The sequence below is a fragment of the Eubalaena glacialis genome, chromosome 9 (genome assembly GCF_028564815.1).
Source record: "Eubalaena glacialis isolate mEubGla1 chromosome 9, mEubGla1.1.hap2.+ XY, whole genome shotgun sequence".
In the NCBI taxonomy this organism is placed as follows: Eukaryota; Metazoa; Chordata; class Mammalia; order Artiodactyla; family Balaenidae; genus Eubalaena; species Eubalaena glacialis.
In genome coordinates, this window is record NC_083724.1 from 51234777 (window position 1) to 51259519 (window position 24743).

A 24743-nucleotide genomic window follows, 5' to 3' on the forward strand; every position below is an offset into this window, starting at 1 on the left:
TGCAACTTAAACTTTCAAACAGTGCAGCAGAAATTATAAAAATTTGTGTGTGCACCTGTGTGTGTGCATGTGTCTGTCTATGGGGGAAAGAGTGTAGATGGCAAAACGTTACCTGTTGACAGTGAAGGGTATGTGGGTGTTAATTATTTTTTCTCTATGTTAGATATCTTTCAAAATAAAAATTGGTGGAGAAAAAAAATATCACTGACAGACTTACTAGCAGTTTGGAACAGGTCAGGCAACTCATTTGCCAACGTCTCCAGGGCTATATCTGCTATGGGGCCAAATAAGACCACAGGTCTCTTGAAACCAGCTGAAATGAGAGAAAAGCCATGAAATTAGGTATAAAATAAGCTAAAGGATATATTGTACAACGTGGGTAATATAGCCAATATCTTATAATAACTACAAATGAAGTATAACCTTTAAAAATTGTGAATCACTATATTGTACACTTGTAACATATAATATTGTACAGCAACTATACTTCAATTAAAAAAAAAAGCCATGAAGACACCTACATGTCCTTAGCTCTTAAGATAAGAAGCAAAAGTATTTTATATATTGATAACACAACTAAATGAAAGAAACTGTGTGTTCTCCCACCTCCAATTCAGACTAGCTCTTTTCTGAAAAATAAAAGAGCTCCCTCTTTTATTATAGTTCACTCCTCCCACTATTACTAAAGATAAGCTTTGCTCTACAGAATATATAAAAACTTCTGAATGGTAGTATTAAAAAAAAATAACTGAGATTGTAGAACTACGAGTTTGCACAGCTCACTTTTTGGTAAGTCTTATTTCATGTTTAAACATGATTCCAACTCTGTAAGCTGGCTTGGTCTAAATGATACAGATAAGTTGGAATGTGACCATTAAAGTTAAAAAACAAAGAAAAACAGGCTCTGAGCCCAGTCGGATTATTTTCTGGCCCACTTGGCTTCCACACCTTCTCGAAGCAAAACCCTCTCGTAAGCCGGGAACTTGGTGCTGACCGACACAGCGGCCGTCAGGTCTTCCCGGCTCTTCCGTAGGTTCTTCTTCAGGCCCGATCTCTGGCCGCGCATCCTCCAGAAGTCTGCCCTGTCCCCAGTGCTGTCTCTCTGCGCAGTCTGAACGCTGGCCATTTGTTCTGCTCTGAGAGAAGAAACCAGGGGAAGTAAAGCTCTAAAGCCAGGAAATGCGCAAATGTGTGTGTGGGTCACTAATCAAATCCAGTCAATGTCACTCATGGACTTAGAGGTGCAGCTTGACAATGAGCAAGTTTCACGGGGTGAGAAACACAGGGCCTTTCTCTTCTGGATGGAGGCAGAGAAAGGCTAGGTGCACATAAAATCCAGCAGAAATAGCTCAGTAATAAACATGATGACGTGGCTTGTTCTGTTTAGGCTGATATACAGACACACCCTGTCTTACTGTACTTCGCTTTATTGTGCTTTGCAGATATTGTGTTTTTTTACAAATTAAAGATTTGTGGCAACTCTGCATCGAGCAAGGCTATCGGTACCATTTTCCCAACAGCATTTGCTCGCTTTGTGCCTCTGTGTCATAGTTTGGGAATTCTCTCAAAATTTCAAACCCTCCACCAGCAAAAACACTATGACTAACTGAAGGTTCAGATGATGGTTAGCATTTTTTGGCAATAAAGAATTTTTAATTAGGGTATGTACATTTTTTTTTTAGACATAATGCTATTGCACACTTAAAAGACTGCAGTAAAATATAAACATAACTTCTGTATGCACTGGTAAACCAAAAAATTTGTGTGACTTGCTTCACTGTGATATTCGTTTCATTGCGGCGGTCTGGAACCAAACCTGCAATATCTCCAAGGTCTCCTCATACACAAGAAATGGATGATGGGAGAGGTCGTGATGACAAACGATGAAGTCATATGGGGCTTTCTTTGGGGGGGGAGGTGTTGTTTACTTGTGGGGGGAAGGCTTAAAGGGGTTGCGTGGGAGTGTGCAGTCTCAGATACCTGCTTTTGTTGGGGATTAAGCCTTTCTCCAATTCATTTCCGATCCTCACGGCCAGCCAGTGGCCCAGTTTCCCATCGTACAGCGTATCTACCACACGGAAGACCTCCCCTCTGGTGAAGGCCAGGCTCTGTGGAGTTTCTTTCTCACATTCAAAGTGGCTTCTTATAAAAAACGAATCCCCTCTGCCACAAGCCAGTATGTCTCTATACACTGAAAGAAAAAGCATCATTGCATGTGGTACTCAGCTTGGCCAGAGGTCTTTTCTGGAAGGGTTATCAGCTCTCTGAACTCTGATCACCCTCTTTACTTTCTTTGCATTTAGTGAACTCAGCACACAGGCCCCACGGGAACCATAGTTCAAACAGGAAGAAGGACAAGTAACTAAGTTCACGAGTTGCTGTGATGGTTAATTTTATGCATCGACTTGACTGGGCCATGGGGTGCCCAGATATTTGGTCAAATATTATTCTACGTGTATCTATGAGGGTGTTTCTGGATGAGGTTAACATTTAACTCGGGCAGACTGAGTAAAGCCAATTGCCCTCCCTGATTTGGGTGGGCTTCAGCCAGTCCATTGAAGGCTGGAACAGAACAAAAAGGTAAACCGTCCCCCGAGTAAGAGAAAAATGAACTCTTCTTGCTTTCAAAGTGGGACATCAGCTTTTCTCCTGCCTTCAGACTCAAACAGATACACTGGCTCTTCATGGATCTTGAGCCAGTCTGCCTTTGGACAGCAACTACACCATTGGTTCTCCTGGTTCTCAGGCCTTTGGACTTAGACTGGAACTAAACCATTGGCTCTCTTCGGGTCTCCAGCTCACCCACTCACCCTGAAGATCTTGGAACTTGCCAGGCTCCATAATCATGTGAGCCAATTCCTCACAATATCAATAAATAGCTCACTTTCTCCCTTTCTCTGTCTGCCTGTCTCTCTCTCTGTCTCTGTCTCTCTCTTTCTATGTATAGAAAGATATACACACACACACACACACACACATACACATCCTATTGGTTCCATTTCTCTGGAGAACCCTAATACAGTTGTCAATCAACTGTACTAGTTGAAGCAGACAAGAAGATTCTATTAACCCCCATTTTACAGATGAGAACAATAAAGCTTGAAAGGTGAAGCAACTTGTCAGACTGATACGGGTTAATATGAGAGCTGACCAGCAGGTGTGGCCCTTTCCATCTGTCATGGAAATACTCAATAATAACTTCAGGCAGTAATTAAGGATGGATCTCTGTCCAGAAAAGCAGTTTTGCTCCAAAATCACACAACTAGTGAAATTCTTTCAGTAGGTGCACAGATGTGTATAGAAAGTTAAATGGTACCCGAATTCTTTCCACATACCTATGACCTAGAGATCAGGTGTCAGGATCCACTTCGATTTTTTAATACCCAGATTTTCCTATTGTGCTCCCAAGCTACCTCCCTTTCCTACCGTCCACGAAACTCATAACCAAACTTGCTCACCATCAGCTCGGCTCTGGGCTAAAATGGTCACCATTTCACCTTTGGGGATTTCTAACAGGTAGAGAACGGCATCCTCCCGAACGAGCCCTCTGAAATCCTGTGTGTTCACCTGATAGGAGGGGCAAACAGAAAAAACAAAACAAGAAGAAATAAGAAGTTGTTTTCAAGAAGGTGCCACCTGCTTTTGATCTGTTTGTTTTCATCAGGGCCTGCCCAGAGCAAACCTCAGATGTAAAGAAGTCCTTAGTGCCCTACTCAGGGACTCCTAGCACCCGGTCTGGGCTGTGGGCACCACCATACCCTCCTGCCTCCCCACACTGCCCACCCCTTAGGACTACGCCATTCCACCAAGGACTCAACACTGGATCAGGTTAGAATTTCTTGTAGTTGTGTCCGCTTCCCTCTCTTCTTTGAATCTCCTGTAGAGGTGGTCAGGAAGGTAATGTACAATTACAAATCCAATAACTGTAATGCAATAAGGAGTGGTGGGGTCTATGGTAAATGAGCATGCTGGCCCAGCTTAAGGCATTAATACTTTTCAAATTGATTCAAATAAAAGCCTGCAAATAAGGATTCTGACCAAATCCACCTTTCTCTTACAGCTTCTAGCACCTGAAATTGAAGAACATTAGTCTTATGTGGCAGACCATTAGCCTAATCTATAGGCTTTTAGGTTTAAGCTTCTGATACATAATGGGCAAGAAGCTCACATTTATTCCCCACTGAGTAGGGTACACTGTAAATAGCTCTCAGAAGACAAGTTAGAAAGCAAGTAAAATTGAAAAGTGGTACAAAGAAAAAGACATTTTGACATCTTTGTCCTGTACCTTGAAAACCACTTTAAAACAGAATAATTACACATAAGTAAAATGTAAAAATGATTTTAAAGTACCTAACATTTTAATAATGTATTACAGAAGTGAAGATATAGAATTCCTCTGAAATACTTTCTTCAGTCACTGAGGACTTGTAGAATCCTTTAATCAAAGAGTAATGCCTTACTACTGAAAAAAAATCATTAATTGAGTCTAATTTAATTAAGGTTGGAATTTACCATTAAGTGAAAATAGGCATGAGATTAAAATTTACTTGGTGCTTTTAAAATAGAGTGATTTACTAAACCAATCACGTTAACTTTTCCATTGAAACAATATTTATAGCATTTAAGACAGCTCATTTCCATCTCTCTGTCCTTGAATTAGGGATATTCACGCTTTGGTAATTAATCCTTTCTTGCGCACCATCTGCAGATCTACATCTGTGTCTATATGTGGCCACGTGTATGTTTTTATATGCACTGTACATGCTTGTATTTGTTTACTTAAGTAAGATAGGGCCACAGGGCATGGGGGAAGACCTTGGAGGTCCCTCTGTCCATCTCTATTCAGAGACTGACCTTCTGTCAAGCCAAAAACTATAATGGTCAAAATTAAAGCAACACATGGTAGCTAAAATCCACATGGTTAATAACCAAACTTAGCTTTTTTTTCTCTTTCCCTTCCTCTAATAGTTTCTGAAAGAGAAATGACAATCATACCAGGTAAAAAAATAAGCAAAGAGATAGGTAAGCCAAGCACTAAAGCATGTGTACTTCTGTTATTTACAAGGCACACATTTCGCCACAGCACGCTCACTTTTTCGTTCCACATGTCAAGCTGTCACCTTTACAAAAGGAAGAGCTGCACTTAAAAAACCCACAGCAGAGTGAAGTGCTTAGTGTATGTACATTGTACCCTGATATATTCAATTTGACCATGAAAAGGAGTGCTGAAACAAATTAAAGGAAAAAAGGTCAGGACAGCACTTTGGTTAGGTGGTACAGCCCTCCCCAATAAATATCTTCTTTCATTATCTATTTAGTAGTCTACACGGTCTAGCTGTGTCTGCTGTGAGCCTGAAGAGGATTCTGTGTCAGCTACGCTAAGGCTGTGTCGCAACTTCTCTGCCCCAGTAGGTGAGCTCAATCTTTTTCATCCCTTTGAAGAATTGAGGGCTCATTTTGTAGTCAACAGAAAATTTCCACACACCCAAGAATAAGGACCATCTACTGCCTGACCTCCAGATGAGACTACTGCAAAAGAAGCTGGTTCCCCCAGTTTCTTCCTTGTCACCAAGGTGATAACAGGAAACAAGTCACTTTCTCAAGTAGAAAACATTGTGTATCACAACTTTTACACATGGAAGTGACTCTCCTCATCTTTAACGACTTAGAGAGGCCTGTCAAGCCCCTAAGTGAATTTACTATTTTTTTTCATGAAAATTCTGAAAATCCTTTTCCCCCCAGGGTACAAAAATATGTCATCCTTGAACCTTCATGAGCAAAAGCTTCCAAATTCCTACCTGACTTCCTACGGTCCCACATCAGTTAGGAAACACGCTTTTTCTTCTTTGGCATCAGCCCACGAGTAAATTGGTATGAGCTGGCACTCAAATGGGGTTCTTATCGGTAGCACTTGGTAAGTAGTATTTCCTAGGATCATGTGGTACCCTGAGGTTCATTCAGGTACACTTAGTCTTCTAGGATCCTGTCCAGAGCCAAAGAGGGTCTAGAATGTCACTGGAAAGCTTCAGCAAAGCTCATGGTCAAGGTTTGCTCTTCATCGGCTCCAGAAATGAAATCTGAACTACCACCATGAGGCCAAGGGCCAAGAAGGAAAACGACCACCTCTTTTTGTGCTCTGCCTGCTTCCTTTGGGAATTCTGCTTTTCTCCACTCTCCTTTGAGGCTAGATGCTCTTACCAGACCCCCTAGTATGCATAAGAAATGCAAGTTTACAGAAGCAGAAATTCTGGTGTAGACAATTCCCCAGCATTCTGTGTTTTTATAGTCACAAGGTACTCAGTGTTCTTGAAGTTAATTCTGAAGTCAGTGGAAAATACATGATAAAATGTCAGAGATGAGTTGGTTATCATTTTTTTAAACCAATAGATTATACAAACATATATATAGTAAATTGAAAAGTACCAATATTTGATTAACCAGGGATTCTCCTTCCTGGACAATTTTAGATGTAAGTAACACACTGAGTGGCAGCAACTCGTTAGTTTCCAACAGGATAAAGAACAGACACTGACCTTCCTACTCTGTGCCGAGAACTCTGCTGGGCGCCTTGCGAGTATCATCTGTTCTAATGTTTCCAGGGTGCCTGCGAGGCAGGTATGCTTATCCCCATTGAACGGATACAGAAACCCGAGTCTCAGAGGCGAAGCCAAGGCCACAGACTAATATGAAGCTGGGACAGGATTCAAATCAGATGATCTGATGCCAATACCCACCTTTGTTCAGTTACAGCACACGGCCTGAAGAGTGACAACCAAGCAGGGGAAACAACTAAAAACCAACCATTAGCAAGATCTTTTGAAAGCTCTTCCACCTAGGCCTTTAGCTGAAGTCTCAATTTTTTTGTTAATCAAACTAATAAAAATCTTTGTGAGGGTCTTGAACACTATAAAGTCCCACAGACATAGGGATGAGTTTTGGGTGCCAGGACTGAGGAGACAGGACCCATTCGAAGGAAACAGACCTGATGCTTGGCAGCAACAAACCTGCAGTCGGTCTATTTTCACAAGCTGGACCACTTTCCTGTCCCTTACGTAAGACCCTCCAGAAAACCCCACTCTTTCCCACTAACATTTAGAAACAGGGCTGGGATTTCCTACCTTCAGAATCTGGTCCCCTTCTTGAAGACCTTCTTGCTCCGCTGAGGTACCCTCTTGAATGCCGGCCACAAATATCCCGACATCATTGCCACCGGCCAACCGGAGGCCCACGCTATCTCCCTTCTTGAACCTCACCATTTTGGTACTGGGGCTGCAATGGGTTCCGTTTCAGGAAAGAAAGATGGGAGATTTTTTTTTTTTTTGTGGGGGGGGGCAGGGTAAAGGGAAACCAACATTAGCAGTGAGCAATTTAATTTATTCTATCTATAGAGTGATTTACCCTTTTAAAAGCTCTCTCTCATTTTTCTCATATAATCTATAATTTTATCTTCCTTGGGGCTGTGAGATGAATATCAGTAGGCCACTTTACCAGTGAAGAACAGAAACAGAGAATGTTTAAGTAAACTCATTCAAGATTAAAAGCAAATAATGGGCAGGATTAGAGCAAAAATCAAGGCCATCTGAGTCCTACTTCAGGATTCTTTCAAAGGAAAGCCTGCTGACCCCATAGGGATCCTGTCAAATGGAGACACAGCCTGGGTCCAGGGAAGCAGGATCCTAAACCAGAGGCCACTGCTCCTGAACACCACGGAAGCAGGGGTTCTCACTGTCAAGTGCAGAGTACTGTATCACTTCTCCCCTCCCTCCACACACCAGGATCACCTGTCACTATAGCCCCTACAGAGGCACCATACTTAAGCAATACTTCATCCATCTGGGCGTTCTTAATCTAGCAAACTCAAGTATTCAGAATAACATCTGGAAAACTAGCCAGGTAAGCAGACAAGCAGACGAAGTTAACATTCACTCACTTCCACATTTTACTCGTCCTACAAATGATTTCTCTTTCTCACAAAAAGTAGCAATAGGGGTTGGTTAAAGGGCAGCTGATTATATGCAAAATCACCATCTATAGTTTAAGAAAACCATTCTTCCAAATTTCCATTAAGGAGACAGAGCTATGTGGAGGAAGAAAGGGGGAAAGCAAGAAAGACTGAAATACATACCCATATATTGCTAAATCTTCAGGACTCGGACGAAGAACAGTTCTTGGGGTTGGTTTTGGTGGAGGAGCTGTGGATTAAAAAACATCATTACCAACCTGGACTAACAGGCTTTGTCTTGTCTCTAAATATAAAGATCACAAAATCCACAAAAAATTCAAGTCTGTACCCTATGCTACAAATATGTTATCACGTCAAACAAAAATGTCTTAAGTTTAATTTTGAGGCATTAGTAGGTGTCAATGATTTCTCAAAAGAAGTGAGAAGAAAATGAACCTTTAAAATGCAAGGTGCATAATCACATTTACAAGCAGGTAGCATTTTTTAAATAACTTAAAAGCCATGTAATAATGCTGTTTTTTTCCATGGATAAATACTTGTGCATTTAAATCATGATAATTTTATGGGGTTGGGGGCAGGGGTAGGGAATGGAGTTGAGATCAGAAATGGGACATAAAAGGACTTCAACTAATCAAATTTGACAAAATGTGACTGTGACATAATTAGAAGTATGTATTTGGTCTCTGCCCCACCCTCAGAGATCCTAAAGTCCCTATAATCTCTGGAGTGAAAGGGGTGCCAGGAGTATCTTTTGCTCTAATGCTCTGTCTTTGAGCCCAGTTCCTGACACAGAGGTCCTACATCCCTTGGAATTTCCTGGGTGATGGGAGCATCCTTTGTTCTAAAGAGATGACTCCTGGATAGCCTCAGGATGGGGCTGGTCACCAGGAAGAGGAAGCCATGCACACGACAAAGCCACCATAAACAAGGGGATTCAGAATGCTTCAGGGTGGGTGAAAATATTGAGGTGTTGGGAGGGTGACGTGCCTGGAGAGGGCAGGAAAGCTCTCCACCCTCTCCCCATACATTGCCCTATGCATCTCTTCCATTTGGCTGTTCCTAAATTGTATCTTGTATTTGTAAAAAAAAAAAAAAAAAAAAAGTCATAGTAAATAAAGTGCTTTCCTGAGTTCTGTGAGCCATTCTAGCAAATTATCAAACTTGAGGAGAGGGTCATGGGAACCGCCAGTTTAGAGCTGGTTGGTCGGAAGTGAAGGCGGCAACCCGGGACTCGTGACTGGCGTCTGCAGTGGGGGCATCTTGTGAGACTGAGCCCTTAACCTGCGGGGTCTGCATGAACTTGGGTAGTCAGTGTCAGAACTGAATTGAACTGTAGGACACCCGGTCGGTGTCTGGAGAATTTGAGAACTGGTAGTTGGGCGGAGGACAAAACCCACACAGTTGGTGTCAGAAGTGTTGTGAGCAGAAAACAGTTCAGGTTGGGATCAGGGATGGGAGACAAAAGGACCATGACTAATGAAATATAACAAAAGGTGACCAACCTGTTGGCACACAGAAAGAGCTGTTATTCTTTATATTTTTTTCAATATTAAATGAGATAGGAGTGCCTCTTCCATATATAAAAATGATTTAAAATAATTTCTCTCTCTCTTTCCAGACACCCTCTGGAATTACCAAGCACTGACACCTGAACATGACTGTTTAAAATGAGCCTCACCTGGGGCTTCCTCTTGGTATGTGGGTTCCTTGCTGGGCTCTGTGCTCACTGCAGCTGCAATATCCCCAGTGGACTTAAAGGGAGTGGGTGTGGTGCCCATCCTGGACCATCTGCTATGCGTGTCCTCTCTTGAAATTAAGCACACGTCATGTTAATGGTCTCATCATGTGACAGATTTGCAAATACGTATGTGCGTACACTCACAGGGATGTGTGCAAGGGAAAATACTCATCATCTTACTTTGGTCTTTCCTTCAGCTTTTCATTCGAGGAATGATAATCATAATCGGAATACTGCTGTTGTCTCTCCTCCGGAGAAAATGATCGGTTTGACTCTACTTCTGAGATATCTGATTTCAAAAATAAGAAAAGACTTCTTAATAAAACATTTAAGACCTGTGCCAGAAATTATTCTATTCTCTGGGCAAGGAAACAGGGGAAACGGAAGAGAGGGCAGGCAGTAAATGTGCTATTAGTCTGATAGTCTTTCGTTGAAAAAAAAAAGAATCTGATCGTTTGAAAGGAAAGGCATTAATTAACAAAGAGGGCTCTAAATCCAGAATTTTATGTTCCTCTTTCATCATACTTTCCATCAAAGCTGACACTGAAGAGACAAAATCCAATGATGGGAAAATATATATGTGTGTGTGTATGTGTGAATCTATATTAGTGTGTATACACACGTACACACACACACACACACTCATTTTGAGTGTGCACATAGACCAGTGCTTCTCAAACTTTAATGTGCATACATATCACCTGGGATCTTGTTAGAATGCAACTCTTCTGGGCCGGGCCCGAGATTCTGCAATTCCATCAAGCTCCTGGATGACACGATGCTGCTAGTGGGCTGAAGAGCACACTTGGAGTAACAAGGAAATAACCTGTAAGCTCCTAGCACACTGGGATTATTTCTTGTGCTCTACTTGTTTTCCTGTATTCAGAGCAGTAACCACCTGATTAGACATTTTATATAATAGAAATTAAACCAAGTTTTAAGGTTTTATCAAGTAATTCTTTTAAAAATCAACAAGTCCATTTCTAAACTTGAGAACTTAATATTTTCTAAACTTTTCTGCACAAAGCCAATACTAGATGGTTAAGTAGGAAATAGCATGCCTACTTATTTTTATTGGTAATTTTTACATGGTTAAAATGTTATCGTATGTACTGTATGTCAACTATACTTCAATTACCCCGCCAAAAAGTAAAGGGCTAAGAAGACACAAGACCATTTTGAAGGACAAGAAGTTGGATTTGGCTGTGGAAATCAATGAAGAGAGACCAAATAAATAAATGTTATCTTATGTAAAATTCATATTCAAATTAAAAATAAAGAAACGACTATAGCTTCATAAGAGAAGAGGTGACACAGATTGCTAACCAATGAATACCACAATATTCAGCCATTCTGATTGAGTCTGTTATAGTGTCTACCAGTTTTAACTATCCTCTACATTGTCTTCTCTTTGTTGGCAATATTAATAGTCACTTCAAAAAGAATCACATGATAAAGCACAAGAATGAGCAATTTACAAATGTATGTGGTTAGTTCTGTGAGCCACTCCTACATACATTTTTTTACTAACAAGTTTTGTTTTCAGTGGCCTAAATCAGAGTCCACTGGGATTCACAAGTACACCAGAATTTCACACTGGAATCCTAATTTCAACAGACCCTTTAATAAGAAAAATAACCAAACCTGGAATTAAAGTTTAAAAGAGAGGCTTCCGTTAGAAATTTAACTTCCCGGTGAATGGCTACACTAAATAGAGATGACAATGCACAAGCAACAGTCTTACTCTCCTCCAGCTCAGCTCACAGCCTCCCCTTTCTTTACCTTCTATTTCTGAGTCGCTGTCATTTAATGAGGGGATGTTGATGAGCGTCTGCTTGCTGTCCCTCAACACCACGAGCTGGAGTTTTCCTCTTGACTTTTCTATCAGTTTTCGAGCATCCGTTAAAGACATGTTCTCAGTTACGGTTCCATTTATCTGTGTTTATGAAAAACAGTAATGTTCCATGCAATACAACTACCCACAGCAAAATAGAAAATTCTTATTTTCCTCTTCTAAAAAGTTAAAGGCTTTGCTCCGTTACTCAAACAGACGTGGGCTTTAGGACGACTGACTGAATAAAAATGAATTATCCTTTAAATTAAATATAACCCTGCATGCCTGGAACCCAAACACAGGCCTGAGAAAGCTGTAGTGTACTTAAGTTACTCTGCTAATTTATTTAACTTCCAAGCTCAAGATGATGGTTTGGTTTACTACTGGAACATGTTTCCTGACTAGAGAGGTTTACAAAAACTATTAAATATTCAGCATTCATATCCCACCAACTTGCCCTCTCATCTTTCCTTCGTTTAGAGAACAGGAGCTTAAACTTTTAATAAACAGGGAAGAAGAAAGACTTTGTTGAGATTTTTTAAAATTTATTTTTAATTTATTTTTATTTAATTTATTTTATTTTTGGCTGTGCTGGGTCTTTGTTGCGGTGCGCGGGCTTCTCATTGCGGTGGCTTCTCTTGTTGCGGAGCATGGGCTCTAGGCGCGCAGGCTTCAGTAGTTGTGGCTTGCGGGCTCTAGAGCGCAGGCTCAGTAGTTGTGGCGCACGGGCTTAGTTGCTCTGCGGCATGTGGGATCTTCCCAGACCGGGGCTCGAACCCGTGTCCCCTGCATTGGCAGGCGGATTCTTAACCACTGCACCAGGGAACCCCCAAGATTTTTTTTTAAACTGACACTACACTATTACAAATCTCCAAGTCTGGTTTTCCTGATAAAAATGATCTCTCTGCTGCTCTTCCTGGCTTTGTCTTATTATTGACTCCTATCTCAACAAAGTTTCACTGAGTTGGCACTTGAACGCGGAAATACAGACTAGGAAGCTGAGCATGAACCCAGCTGTTCTCTGCCCTTTTCCACCCACCTTGAGAATTATGTCTCCTTCATGCAGATTGCCATCTTTAGATGCTAGACCTGTTCCGGTCATTTCCTTTATGAAGATCTGACTCCCGAGCCGGAGACCATACTCTAGAAGACAAACACACAAATAAACACATATTTCACCAACGTGTTCAGAAAACTAAGGCTGGCTTTTAGGATGATTTAAAAATATGTATGCAAAATTAATTTTGCATGTGAGACAGTCTGTAAGCCCACTGGCCTTCACTTGTCAAAACAGTCGATGTCATTAAAAAAAAAAGAAAAACAGGCAGAGGGACTGTTCTAGATTAAAAGAGACATAAAAACCAAATGCACTGCATGAAACTTCACTAGATCCTCAATCCAATATGGGGTAGAGGTGGGGGGTAGGGGTGGATTACATTATTTTGGAGCAACTTCAAAATGAACTGCACTATAATATATTAAAAGGTATATTAATACTAACTTTCTTAAGAGTGATAATGGCATTATGGTTATGAAGGGCAATGTTTTTATCCTTGGGAGATACCTGCTGAAATATTTAGGGGTAAAGGGTCATGTTGCCTGCAACTTACCTTCAAGTGGTTCCAAAACACCATTTAGAGACAGAGAGATGCGGTAGGGGAGGAAGATGGGGGAGGGAGAAAGGGAAAAAAAGGAGAAAGAAAACAAATGTGGCAAAATGTTAACAATTGGTAAAACTAGGTGAAGGCTATTTGAGTTATCTGCCACAAAATTAACACTTTTCAAAACAAAATGTTGGGGAGAAAAAAAAACAATTCAGTACATCTTAACAGGCATGTTCTACTGACAATACAGTTGCCTACAGGAAGGTACCACAAATAGCAAACCCTCTATCTGTAACAATTTAGATTGTGTGGGATTTGGCACTGAAAAAATGTCACTGTGTGAAGAAAAGGGGTAAATAAGCCAGCAAAGCAACAAATAAAGTATTCAACTAAAACTGGCATAGCTCCGGGGATTTATGGGCTTTGCATTGCTCTCAAGAAAAACCACTGTATTTACTAAGTATGTATATTTTAAAATATTTTAAATACTATTCAGACTATTCTGATTTTACTTATTAAACTTGTAAAAATACACACTTTAAGGATGAATTTTGGTTATTTTAGGAAGCTACCTAAACCTAGCAGGTTTTAAAAGAGGCACATTCAAATTTTATTATTATTGTTATGGACTCAGTGAAGTCAGAAACAGAAAAATAAGTATCGTATATTAACGCATATTTGTGGAATCTAGAAAAATGGTACGGATGAACCTATTTGCAGGGCAGGAATAGAAAGGCAGACGTAGAAAACGGATGTGTGGACACAGTGGGGGAAGGGGAGGGTGGGATGATTGGGAGATCAGGTTTGACATAAATACACTACAATGTGTAAAACAGATAGCTAGTAGGAACCTGCTGTATAGCAGAGGGAGCTCAGCTTGGTGCTCTGTGATGGCCTAGTTGGGTGGGATGGTGGGTTGGGGGGGAGGGAGGTCCAAGAGGGAGGGGATGTGTGTATGCATACGGCTGATTCATGGCGCTGTGTGGCAGAAACTAACACAACATTGTAAAGCAATTATACTCCAATAAAAAAAAAATCTTATCAATTCAAAATAAAGTAACTTTCTGCCACTTAGAAGTAGATTTAAAGACAAGTTTTAAGTGACTTATAGTAAGTTAGATTCAGATCTTACCACAAGGATTAAAGCTGTTAAGGTCCACCCCCGCCCTTTAGGGAGCTGATACTCAAGAAAGAATAAAGGTAAGACAGACAGCATTTTCTTCAGGGATGGCAATTCCTTACAGGTTAAACAGCCTCACAGCCCAGGACAGAAGGCTGAGACAAACTTGAGCAATGACTTCTTTCTCACGTGTCAACAATTCCTCCATCCTCTTAAAAACTGCACTCTTATTGTAAAATTACAAATAGGTTGCTATTGGTATGTTTGTGGGCACCTCTCAAATGAGGAAAAAAAGTCAGTTGGCCAGCTTCTAAGACTTTTACCAGCAAGGCTATCTGATGCCCATGAAACATGTAAAAGCTGGCCATGTGAATGGATCCTATTTTTCTTAATCAAATGTAGGTTTTGCCTACAGCCAGATATTTTTAAAGATTAATTCTTATGCAACTCTAGCCAGTGATAGCTAAACTACTGTGTCATCTTAGCAAAAGGTGGCTTAAAAAAATCTTTTAAAAAGTAGAACTTTGGAAAAAACAAACAAGCAAACACTGAATTCTAAGTTTAAAAAGCAAAATGGCCCAGAAGCAGTAAAATGTCGTATCAGCAAAGGGGCATGAGCCCTCTTTGTTCCTTAATAGTATTACTAAGACCAGGCATGATGTGGGCAGTTTCTTAGGACAAACATTTTTTTAATTGTGGGTCACAACTCATGAGTGAGTCCTGAAATCAATTTAGTGAGTTGTGACCAGTATTTTTTAATTTAATGTAACAGAACCTCTCAAAAATCATCACACAGAGTAAGTACCGTTCCATGAAACACTTGGCCAAGTTTTTCACATATTGGTGCCTCCACGATTATTTGCAAGATGTGGTTCCTTCTGTGGCAGGAGGAGGAGGGGGAAGAGAAGGAGAAAGAGGAAGAAGGGGAAGAGGAGAAAGAGGAGCAGGAAAATACTGAAAAGCACTGCAGCGGGGAACTCAAGAATCTGGGTGCGAGTCCTACAGGACATGCATCAGACCTCTGTGAAGGAGGCCTTGTGTCAAGTTATCTTTCTCAAAACTTCTCTACAGTCCACAATCTGGAAGCAGAATGGTTTTTACTCTGCAATTCTTGGGGGTTGATGAATTAATATGTCATTATCCACGGTTATAAAGATTTTCTAGAATTCTTAAATCTCCCAAGATGCACATTCCTCAGAGATAGTACAATCTCAACTTTCACCTTTATTTTCTGGACCTGGGCTCCAGGTATCCCATTATTCGCACCCTTGCAGTTACCTCAATATCCTTTCAATAGGTACCCAATTGTATAACTCAACTCCTTATGCTCCTCTAGAAGAACTAAAGAAAACAAACCCTCTCATCTGATAGGCTCTTTAAAATGCAAATTCCCAACCTAAAAAGCAAGAGGTCTTTCACTTTGCACTCTTGGGTACTCTTCATCTTTTTTCCTCTCGGAAGGAGGACAATTAGAGAACAAGCTGAGATAAAAGATATGTTACCAGGAATTCAAAAAGTTGGAAGCCAAGAATCAATGCAAGGAATAGCTCAACACGGGGCTCTAAATCCCTGTTCATTCACCTACTTGTTTCCTACCATCTATTTCCAAGAGATGAAGCTTGAGCTCCAACTCCACCACTTACTTACCAGCTTCAAGATGTGGGCAAGTCACCTCCCCTCTCTGAGTTTCAGAAGCCTCACCTGAACTGCAAGTGCTACTCGCCTGTCCAGCTGCCACAAAGGGTTCTAGTGAATCTGGATGTGCTTAAGTGTATGCAAGTGCTCCAGGCATGCAACATGGGACGGGCAGCCTGGGCCAGAGCCTGCCTCATCTGTGGACACACCAAAAACCTCTCTGCACCTTGCTATACCCACCTGTAAAAGAGGAATGAAGTCTCCTACCTACCACAAAGGCTTCTGGCGAGGATTAAATAAGAAAGTATTTATTCCACAGAGGGCCCTGGCATGGAGCAAAAACTCAATCAAGATTAGCTGGAGCATTGTCCCCTACTGTGGTTTCATCAGTTTAAGTTGCACTGGGTTCACCAAGAGAGCTTGTTAACACAGAGACTCCAGGGGCCACCCCAGTGCTTCTGATTCAGTGGGGGCTGGTCTGGGGCCTGAGAATCCACATTTCTAATAAGTGTCCAGGTGATATTTATGCTGCTCTGAGAACCACTGGCCTATCAGTTTAAAGCCAGATTCCCACCACCTGGCTCAGCCACTGATGATACAACTTTGTGCAAGTCAATGAACTTTTCTGTGCCTCTAGTTTCCCTGTCTATAAAATGAAGATATGACTAACTCCCACAGGGGGTGGTGGTGAGGACAAAATGAGCTAATCTGTGCAAAGCATTTATTAGGTCAGTGCTTGGCACATAGCAGGTACCACGTAAGAGTTAGCTATTAGAGTGCTTTTTCTTCATCAAGCATGACTACCTTCATTGGCTTTGCTTTTCATCAGAAGGACCCCGATGGGCCTGTCCGAGTCCAGCCGCCCTTGTGGCTCCGGGCTGGGGCTGCGGGAGTGGAGGTGCTCGCGGCTGCGGCTCCGGGACGCCCCGTACCGGGCATCGGGCTGGGCCCTGCGGCCATACTCCGCCTCCGGGCTGTAGGCGTGATCGTAGGTCGGGTCAACGCTCCGGCCGCAGCTGCTCTGCAGGGCTCGCCGGTAGTCATCGTCGTCGTGGTCCAGGCCCCGCTCGAGGCTGCGCTCTCGGGCTCGCACGTAGTAGTTGTCGTCGTGGTCCAGGCCCCGCTCCAGGCTCCGGCCACGGCTGCGCTCTCGGGCTCGCACGTAGTAGTTGTCGTCGTGGTCCAGGCCCCGCTCCAGGCTCCGGCCACGGCTGCGCTCTCGGGCTCGCACGTAGTAGTTGTCGTCGTGGTCCAGGCCCCGCTCCAGGCTCCGGCCGCGGCTCCGGTCCCGCTCCCGGCTGCGCGCCCGGTCGTGGGGACGACCCCTCTCCGGGCTGTCCTCCCAGCTGCGTCTGCGCCCTCCGCCGCTGCTGGGCCGGCTCCTCTCGCTGTACCCGCTGCGCGCGCTTCTGCCATCAAACTCGTCCGGCAGCTCGAAAGCCCGGTCATGCTCGTGGACGGGAGGGCTGCCCTGCGGCGGGGCCAGCTGGACCTTCCGGGGCCTCTTGACCACCTGTCACAAAACAAACAGTGGGGACGCAAGACAATCACAACCAAACATAGCGAATGCAGTGGTTAAGAGCCCGGGTTCTCCTTCCAGTAAAACTCTTGTGTCCCCACCCAGTCGCTAAGCCTCAGGGTCCTCATCTGGAAAACGAGGACCCCTCAGGGGGTCAAGGATAAAATAAGACAATGAGTATAACACTCTCAGCACAGTGCCTCCAAAATCTGCTTCTACTCAAAGTGTGAAAAGCACCAAAGGGCTTTAAATCACTAAGTTACAAAAATGAAAATCCAGAAAGTGAGACATTCCGTATACAACTGCGTAGGTTCATCCAAAAGTCAATGTCATTCAAAAGGGGGGGGGGGCAGGTAAGGGGAGAGAGGAGGTAAAAGAGGGATCCTTTAAGATTAAAATGGACCGGCGCCTGGGCGCTCGGGCGGACCACTCTGCTCTCCCGCGCCGCACAGCCTCCCGCGCCTGCGCCTCCGCCTTCTGTTCGGCCCCGCCGCCGGCTTTTCCTCCCCAGACTGCGCTCAGCCCGCGCACCAGTCAGCTCCGCTATGGCGACCCGCAGCCCCAGAGTCGTGATTAGTGATGATACACCAGGTTATGACCTAGATTTATTCTGTAGACCTAATCATTATGCTGAGGATTTGGAAAAGGTGTTTATTCTTCATGGACTAATTATGGACAGGACCGAACGGCTGGCTCGAGGTGTGATGAAGCAGATGGGAGGCCATCACATCGTGGCCCTCTGTGTGCTCAAGGGGGGCTATAAATTCTTTGCTGACCTGCTGGATTACATCAAAGCACTGAACAGAAATAGTGATAGATCTATACCTATGACTGTAGATTTTATCAGACTTAAGAGCTACTGTAATAATGACCAGTCAACAGGTGACGTAAAAGTAATTGGTGGAAAATGTAAAACCGATAGCTAGTGGGAAGCAGCCACAAAGCACAGGGAGATCAGCTCGCTGCTTTGTGACCACCTAGAGGGGTGGGATAGGGAGGGTGGAAGGGAGGGAGATGCAAGAGGGAGGAGATACGGGGATATATGTATACGTATAGCTGATTCACTTTGTTATACAGCAGAAACTAACACACCATTGTAAAGCAATTATACTCCAATAAAAATGTTAAAAAGAAAGTAATTGGTGGAGATGATCTCTCAACTTTAACTGGAAAGAATGTCTTGATTGTTGAAGATATAATTGACACTGGCAAAACAAGGCAAACCTTGCTTTCCTTAGTCAAGCAGCATAATCCAAAGATGGTCAAGGCTTCAAGCTTGCTGGTGAAAAGGACCCCTTGAAGTGTTGGATATAGACCAGACTTTGTGGGATTTGAAATTCCAGACAAGTTTGTTGTAGGATATGCCCTTGACTACAATGAATACTTCAGGGATTTGAATCATGTTTGTGTCATTAGCGAAACTGGAAAAGCAAAGTACAAAGCCTAAGATGAGAGTTCAAGTTGAGTTTGGAAACATCTGGAGTCCCATTGAAATCACCAGGAAAATTATCAAATGTTCTAGTTCTGTGGCCAGCTGCTTAGTAGAGCTTATTGCATGTATCTTCTAAGAATTTTATCTGTTTTGTATTTTAGAAAGGTCAGTTGCTGCATTCCTGAACTCTTTATTTGCACTATGAGCCTATAGACTATCAGTTCCCTTTGGGTGGATTGTTGTTTGACTTGTGAATGAAAAATCTCTTAAACCACACCACTATTGAATGAAAATATTGAAATTGTATCTGTAAGAAACATTTAAAGACAAGAATATATTAGTTTTTTAATTGATATTTTAATTTTTATATATTCAGGAAAGAACAGAAGTGATTGAATATTGTTAATTATACCACTGTGTGTTTAGAAAAGAAGCAGTCAGTTTCATATCAGTGACAGCATTTAGAGGTATTGTTATGTTGGATAAACCATATGTCCTGGAATTACTTTAGTAGATTTCAGTAGCATTAACTGTATTTTCCCGCTTGTTCAGATTATTTCTGGCGAATCTTTGCCAACAGCTCCTTTTCAATATAGGTCAATAAGTTCTAAAAACCTACCACTTTTTGAAGTCTTCAATGTAAAAATCCTTAAAATAAAGGCTGTCTCTTTAAAAAAAAAAAAAAAGATTAAAATGGACTAAAGTGATTAGGACCAAATATGATGAGTGAACTTTGATTGGATCCTGGATGGGGAAGAAAAATAATCTACCAAAGTCATCTTAGGGTATGGACTGTATATTAAATGATATTGTAGAGTTATTATTACTTTTTTTTATTTTAAAGTAATAACAAGGATTTATCTGATTTACAGAAAAGAAATACAATTAAGAGATTAAGGACAAAACTCCATTAGTGTAAAAGTCACTGGCTACTATCTAGCACAGGAACAACTGGATTGCTTCCAGCAGTTTTGAAGCACTAAAAGATCTTAAAATGTAGACGGAGAAATAGATGTGTATATTTCTTTACATTAAATTTAAATATGAATTTTTTTCTGACAAATCAGACCCAGAATGTTACTTTATCAATTTTTATGCATTCGAACATTTGCAACATATAGCAATCCTTTGTTTAGTAATCTTCAGTATAACTATAAAAATCTGAGATACATGAAAATGTTTTTCAAATCATACTTCTATTTCTTCACAGCTTTATATGTGCAAAATTATAGGTAATTATAATTTTCAAACTTTGAATAGCCATGTTATTTGATATATCTGTACAGAAAGAGTAAGATAAAAAACATTTAATAAGATTAAATATATCTAATTTGCAAAATTGATGTCTGACATTTGTTGTGTGCTCGTGCAAAGAGTGCATAGGTTATTTCTGCAGCAATCAAAAACATAAAATCTTCTTAAACTCAGATTTCAAGTTTCCTCTGATAATTATTCTAATCCCTGGAAATACTTTCAAATTTTGATTTCTAGATGCAATGGGCATTTTGTTACATATACATATATTTTATCCTTAAACTTCTATATTTTCAAACCATTTGAACATTATAATCAGATTCAGCATGATGATTTTTTCTTAGAATCTGTAGAAGTCCTCTGTGCAGGATTAATGTCGAGATCCCCAGTGCACCAATGTGAAAAACCAGATAAAGATAGTATTACCACTATGCTTTAGTGGGATTTCCTGCATGTTTGGGATAACCATATAGGAAAGTAGCTCTTATTACAAGGATGGCTCCAAGGGAAAAGACACTGGTTGGTACGAAATCTTGTAGTCAAAAATAAGATATCAGTGTTGATAATATTATGCACAAAGAGGTTGTAAATCCTTTTAAAATGTTATCCACATACTTAATAACAGCAGCTATTACAAGGCCTCCCAGTGCCTGAAGAACAACAACTATCCATGTCAGCCGGTTACACCCCTGAAAAAATCCATTCTTTGATTCCAGTTCTCCATCATAAACATATACACCCATTAATCCAAATATACTTCCAAAGAAACCAAGTTGAATGTTTCTTATCCACACTGATTGTTTGGTTTCTTTTAAGATTTTCTCAAAGTAAAACCGAGCAAAGCCACTTGAAAAACATGCTGTGCGAACTGCCATGAGGCCTACGAATTGTGAGCCAGGTGAAAGTTCCTTAGAATTAAGCACTTGTGGGGCTTCGATGGCAGCTCAGTGGTTAAGAATCCACCTGCCAATGCAGGGGACACGGGTTCAAGCCCTGGTCCAGGAAGATCCCACATGCCGCAGAGCAACTAAGCCTGTGCGCCACAACTACTGAGGCTGTGCTCTAGAGCCCGCGAGCCACAACTACTGAGCCCACGTGCCACAACTATGGAAGCCCGTGTGCCTAGAGCCCTTGCTCCACAACAAGAGAAGCCACCACGATGAGAAGTCCGCAGGCCACAACGAAGAGAAGCCCCCGCTCGCCGCAACTAGAGAAAGCCCGCATGCAGCAACGAAGACCCAACGCAGCCAAAAATAAATAAATAAATAAATTTATAAAAAATTAAAAAAAAAAGAATTAAGTGCTCGAGAATCTGAGGGCCACTGTACAAAAGCAACTCCTGTCATCAAAATTACTAGGGAGAGCCACTGGTACACACCTAATTTTTTTACTAAGCATCGACACAGAAAATAATGCAGTCGTAAGAATTTTCAACTGATAATGTGACCTGATAAGTAGCTGCATCTAGATTTGACAGTGCCACATAGAGTAAATTATTCTGAAGAGTATATATCCCTGATGGAATAGCAAGTTTAAGCGTCTCCATAGGTTTGTTAAGAATTTCACCATGTAGTATTCAATTCAGTGCTCTTAGACTACATTTGCTGTCTTTGTAGACTAATAAAATGCAGGCCATTGTCTTCAAAAGTTCAGCAACAGCCACAGCTGTAGATGATAGATAATGAGGCCCCTCTTCTTTTAAAGTCCCAGAATAACACATTGTTCGAACCAAACTGGTAGTCTGAAAGACCAAAATTCCCAAGGAAAGGTGTTTTAGGTTGGCTGACAATGTCTTATCTTCATTTGCCTGCTAGTGTTGGAGGGTCTCCTGCAGAGGCGGTGGGCAGCTGAGGCTCACCATGGGGACAAGGACACTGGCAGCTGCAGTTCTGGGAAGTACTCACTGGCGTGAGCCCTCCCAGAGACCGCCATTAGCCCTGCCATACAGCCTGTAGCTACTTCTCTTAAATAGGATAATAGTAGTATAATTATGTAGATGAACGTCCTTATTTAGGAGACTTGAGAAGAAGGATTAAACTGTCATGTCTGCAACTTCCCCTCAAACGGTTCACTAAAAATATGTGTCTTTATATACATACATAGAGAAAAATCAAGTGAATATGGCAGAATATTAACATTGTAGAAGATACATGTGTTGATTATACTAATCTTTGAACTTTTCTTTTTTGTTTGAAAATTTTCATAATATAAAGTTGAAAAAAAAGTTAAATACCACACATCCGATGCATTTCCCCCAGCACTGCCCCTAACACACTGTGTTCCAATTCTCGCTTAGTGTGTCCACTTGCCCCACTGGAGTGAACACTCCTTGCAACTCAGACCTGCTTCAGGGCCAACTTGATTTTCAACCAATGTTTGCTGAAAGACTGAGTGAGCTAATAAATGAGTGAATGGTACAGATTGCCAGTATCTCCTAAGAAACAGGAGTTTATGAAGACAGAACAGATCCTGTGAGGGCCTTTACAAATGAGTTTCTGAGCTCATAATTTAGTCTCTAAATTAATGCTGTTTTACCGTTGTTTTCAATCTAGTTAATTCTCTTAGGGAATACTTGTTTAACCTGGCTCAAGGCAAATTCACTCAGACAAGAGAAGCACTGGTCTTAAGTTAGGAGTAGGATGAGGAGAAGGCAGGGAGGGATCATTCACGTACATCTTTACATCACCCTTAACATCACCCTCCCAAAGTACTGAGGATATGGAAATAGTGGTCCCTAGATAGGGCTGAAGAGCAAGTAGTAATTTTCTTCTGGGCATAAAAACAAAGTCCTACCGAGGTGAGCTGAAAACAAACCCAGAACGTACAATGGCAGCGATCTTCCCACTTTTCCTCAGCTGCTGAACAGCAAATGAATGGAGCACGTCTTCCATGGGGGTGCCGTTAACCATGACCACCCTGTCATTTTCTCTGCAAATAAAACAGAAAAACGGAATGTGAAAAACTCCCATCTCGTCCCTCTGAATCATTTATTTAGGAACAAATAAAAGTGGCAGATTGACCCAAAATGCTTATTAAAGGGCTCAGTGTCTAATGACTCCTGAGGCTTAATCCATCAACTTGGTCTGAGCTCTTCTGAGGAAGGAACCCAGAAGCCACTCAGCCCACTTTGGACAGTGTCTCCTGGAAACCACCTGGGGAGAAGGACCCAAACCCACGGGGTCCCTCCAGGAGGCACTGGACGGCAGCGAGGTTGGAGCACAGATGGAACTTGTGTGTCAGGGCCTCCTTACCCATGGTACACGGTGCGCTTCAGCAAGTCTACAGACCTCCCCAAAGGAGGTTGATATTCACTTGTGTTTTAGAGGGGATGAAATCAAGAGCTCGCCTCAGATTCTTAAAGAAATTTTGAGGTCACAGAACCCTAACTCTTACTTTGTCTCATCCAAAAAAATCATGTAAAAATTCTACCATGCTCTCTGTATGAAAGAATACTAACTTGGAGAGGACCATTGAGATGAAATGCCAAGAGAAGCTAAATTTTGGAGCCATGTGGCCAAGGCAGCTGTGTAATTAACTTTAGATTCTGCCCTGAGAAATTATCCTAAGGGGACTCAGACATGCATCTTTTCCAATAGCATTTTCTCTTCAGACCAGAAGCCTGGCAATTGGAAAACTTGGGTTTCCATTTGGTAAATTTTCCCAATTTCTACAACCCTCTTACAAATTAGATAATCATTAAGCAGATTATCCTCATTCTTAACGAATAAAAATGAAAATAAATATAGACAGTGTGGGTAGGCATTAGGGGAAAAAAAGAGCATGCCAATTTTACACTCCATGTTCATAAATGATTCCTAAACCCAGGAATGATAGTTACGATAGACAGTTATAGCCATCTTTCTGTGGAAATTATTGCTTTCCTCTATTCAAAGTCTGGATGTTCCCAAAGGTTTGGTGATTGTTAAAACATGGTGTGTTATGGTCTCCATTACTGCCTGAAGACTTTTCAATATACATATATAAACGTTCCTTTTCTTTTTGAATTTTAAAAGTGCACACCACTCAAAGGCCCCTGTCTAGGGCCAACCAGTGGGCTGGCAGGGGTTGGGGGCAGGGAGTTAGGACACTCACTGAAGCAGCCCATCGGCGGGCCCACCCGGGAGCACATCAGAAATGACGATTGATGTCTCCCCATTTTCAAAGTGTGGGTTGTCTCTGCCTCCGGACACTGCAATTCCAAATCCTCTCTTGGAATCCTGTTCATTGGGGTTAAGAGAAAAATTAAAATAAAATCCTTCTATAAGTGGTTTTCAGGATTTATTACAAGCAGTCGATAAAATAAAGGTCAAACCAATAACCAGAGACAGCTCAGGAACAGAAGGCTTAGAGAAACAAGTGAGAAACAGAATACAGCGTCATCATGGTTAGCTGACAGGTTTATAAAGGGAAATTCCTTATCTAAAAGAAACAGCCTTGTGAAAGCTGGACAAGATTGATAGCACAGACTGGAGTTATCAGTAGAAGCTGGCAGGGGATGGGAAATTACATCTTCTGTCCAAATAAGGATGTGTTACTGGATTCACCAATCACACCTGTTCTCATATCCAGGCCTGAGCCAGATGGGCTGGTCACAACTGAATCTATGCTAAAATCATATTTTTAAAGAATACCTTTAACTTCCAA

At 41.7% G+C, this 24743-nt stretch overlaps 1 protein-coding gene and 2 pseudogenes across 4 annotated transcripts in view; 1 reads left to right on the plus strand and 2 right to left on the minus strand.

Annotated features, from left to right (window-relative positions):
- Positions 1–24743, minus strand: part of TJP2 (tight junction protein 2) — a 134267-nt gene that overhangs the window by 15891 nt on the left and 93633 nt on the right. For all 4 annotated transcript variants that reach the window (XM_061200357.1, XM_061200358.1, XM_061200359.1 and 1 more), the window contains 13 exons: positions 24192–24316; positions 22925–23027; positions 16699–17407; positions 12575–12678; positions 11484–11637; positions 9882–9990; positions 9642–9769; positions 8126–8192; positions 7119–7269; positions 3459–3567; positions 1981–2191; positions 949–1136; positions 218–313 (listed from right to left, as the gene is read on the minus strand). In XM_061200357.1, coding sequence (XP_061056340.1) covers positions 218–313; positions 949–1136; positions 1981–2191; positions 3459–3567; positions 7119–7269; positions 8126–8192; positions 9642–9769; positions 9882–9990; positions 11484–11637; positions 12575–12678; positions 16699–17407; positions 22925–23027; positions 24192–24316 — 2254 coding nt within the window. The remainder of the gene's footprint in view (positions 1–217; positions 314–948; positions 1137–1980; positions 2192–3458; positions 3568–7118; positions 7270–8125; positions 8193–9641; positions 9770–9881; positions 9991–11483; positions 11638–12574; positions 12679–16698; positions 17408–22924; positions 23028–24191; positions 24317–24743) is intronic.
- LOC133097915 (hypoxanthine-guanine phosphoribosyltransferase-like) lies at positions 17959–18860 on the plus strand (annotated as a pseudogene).
- Positions 20587–22031, minus strand: LOC133098102 (UDP-N-acetylglucosamine transporter-like; annotated as a pseudogene).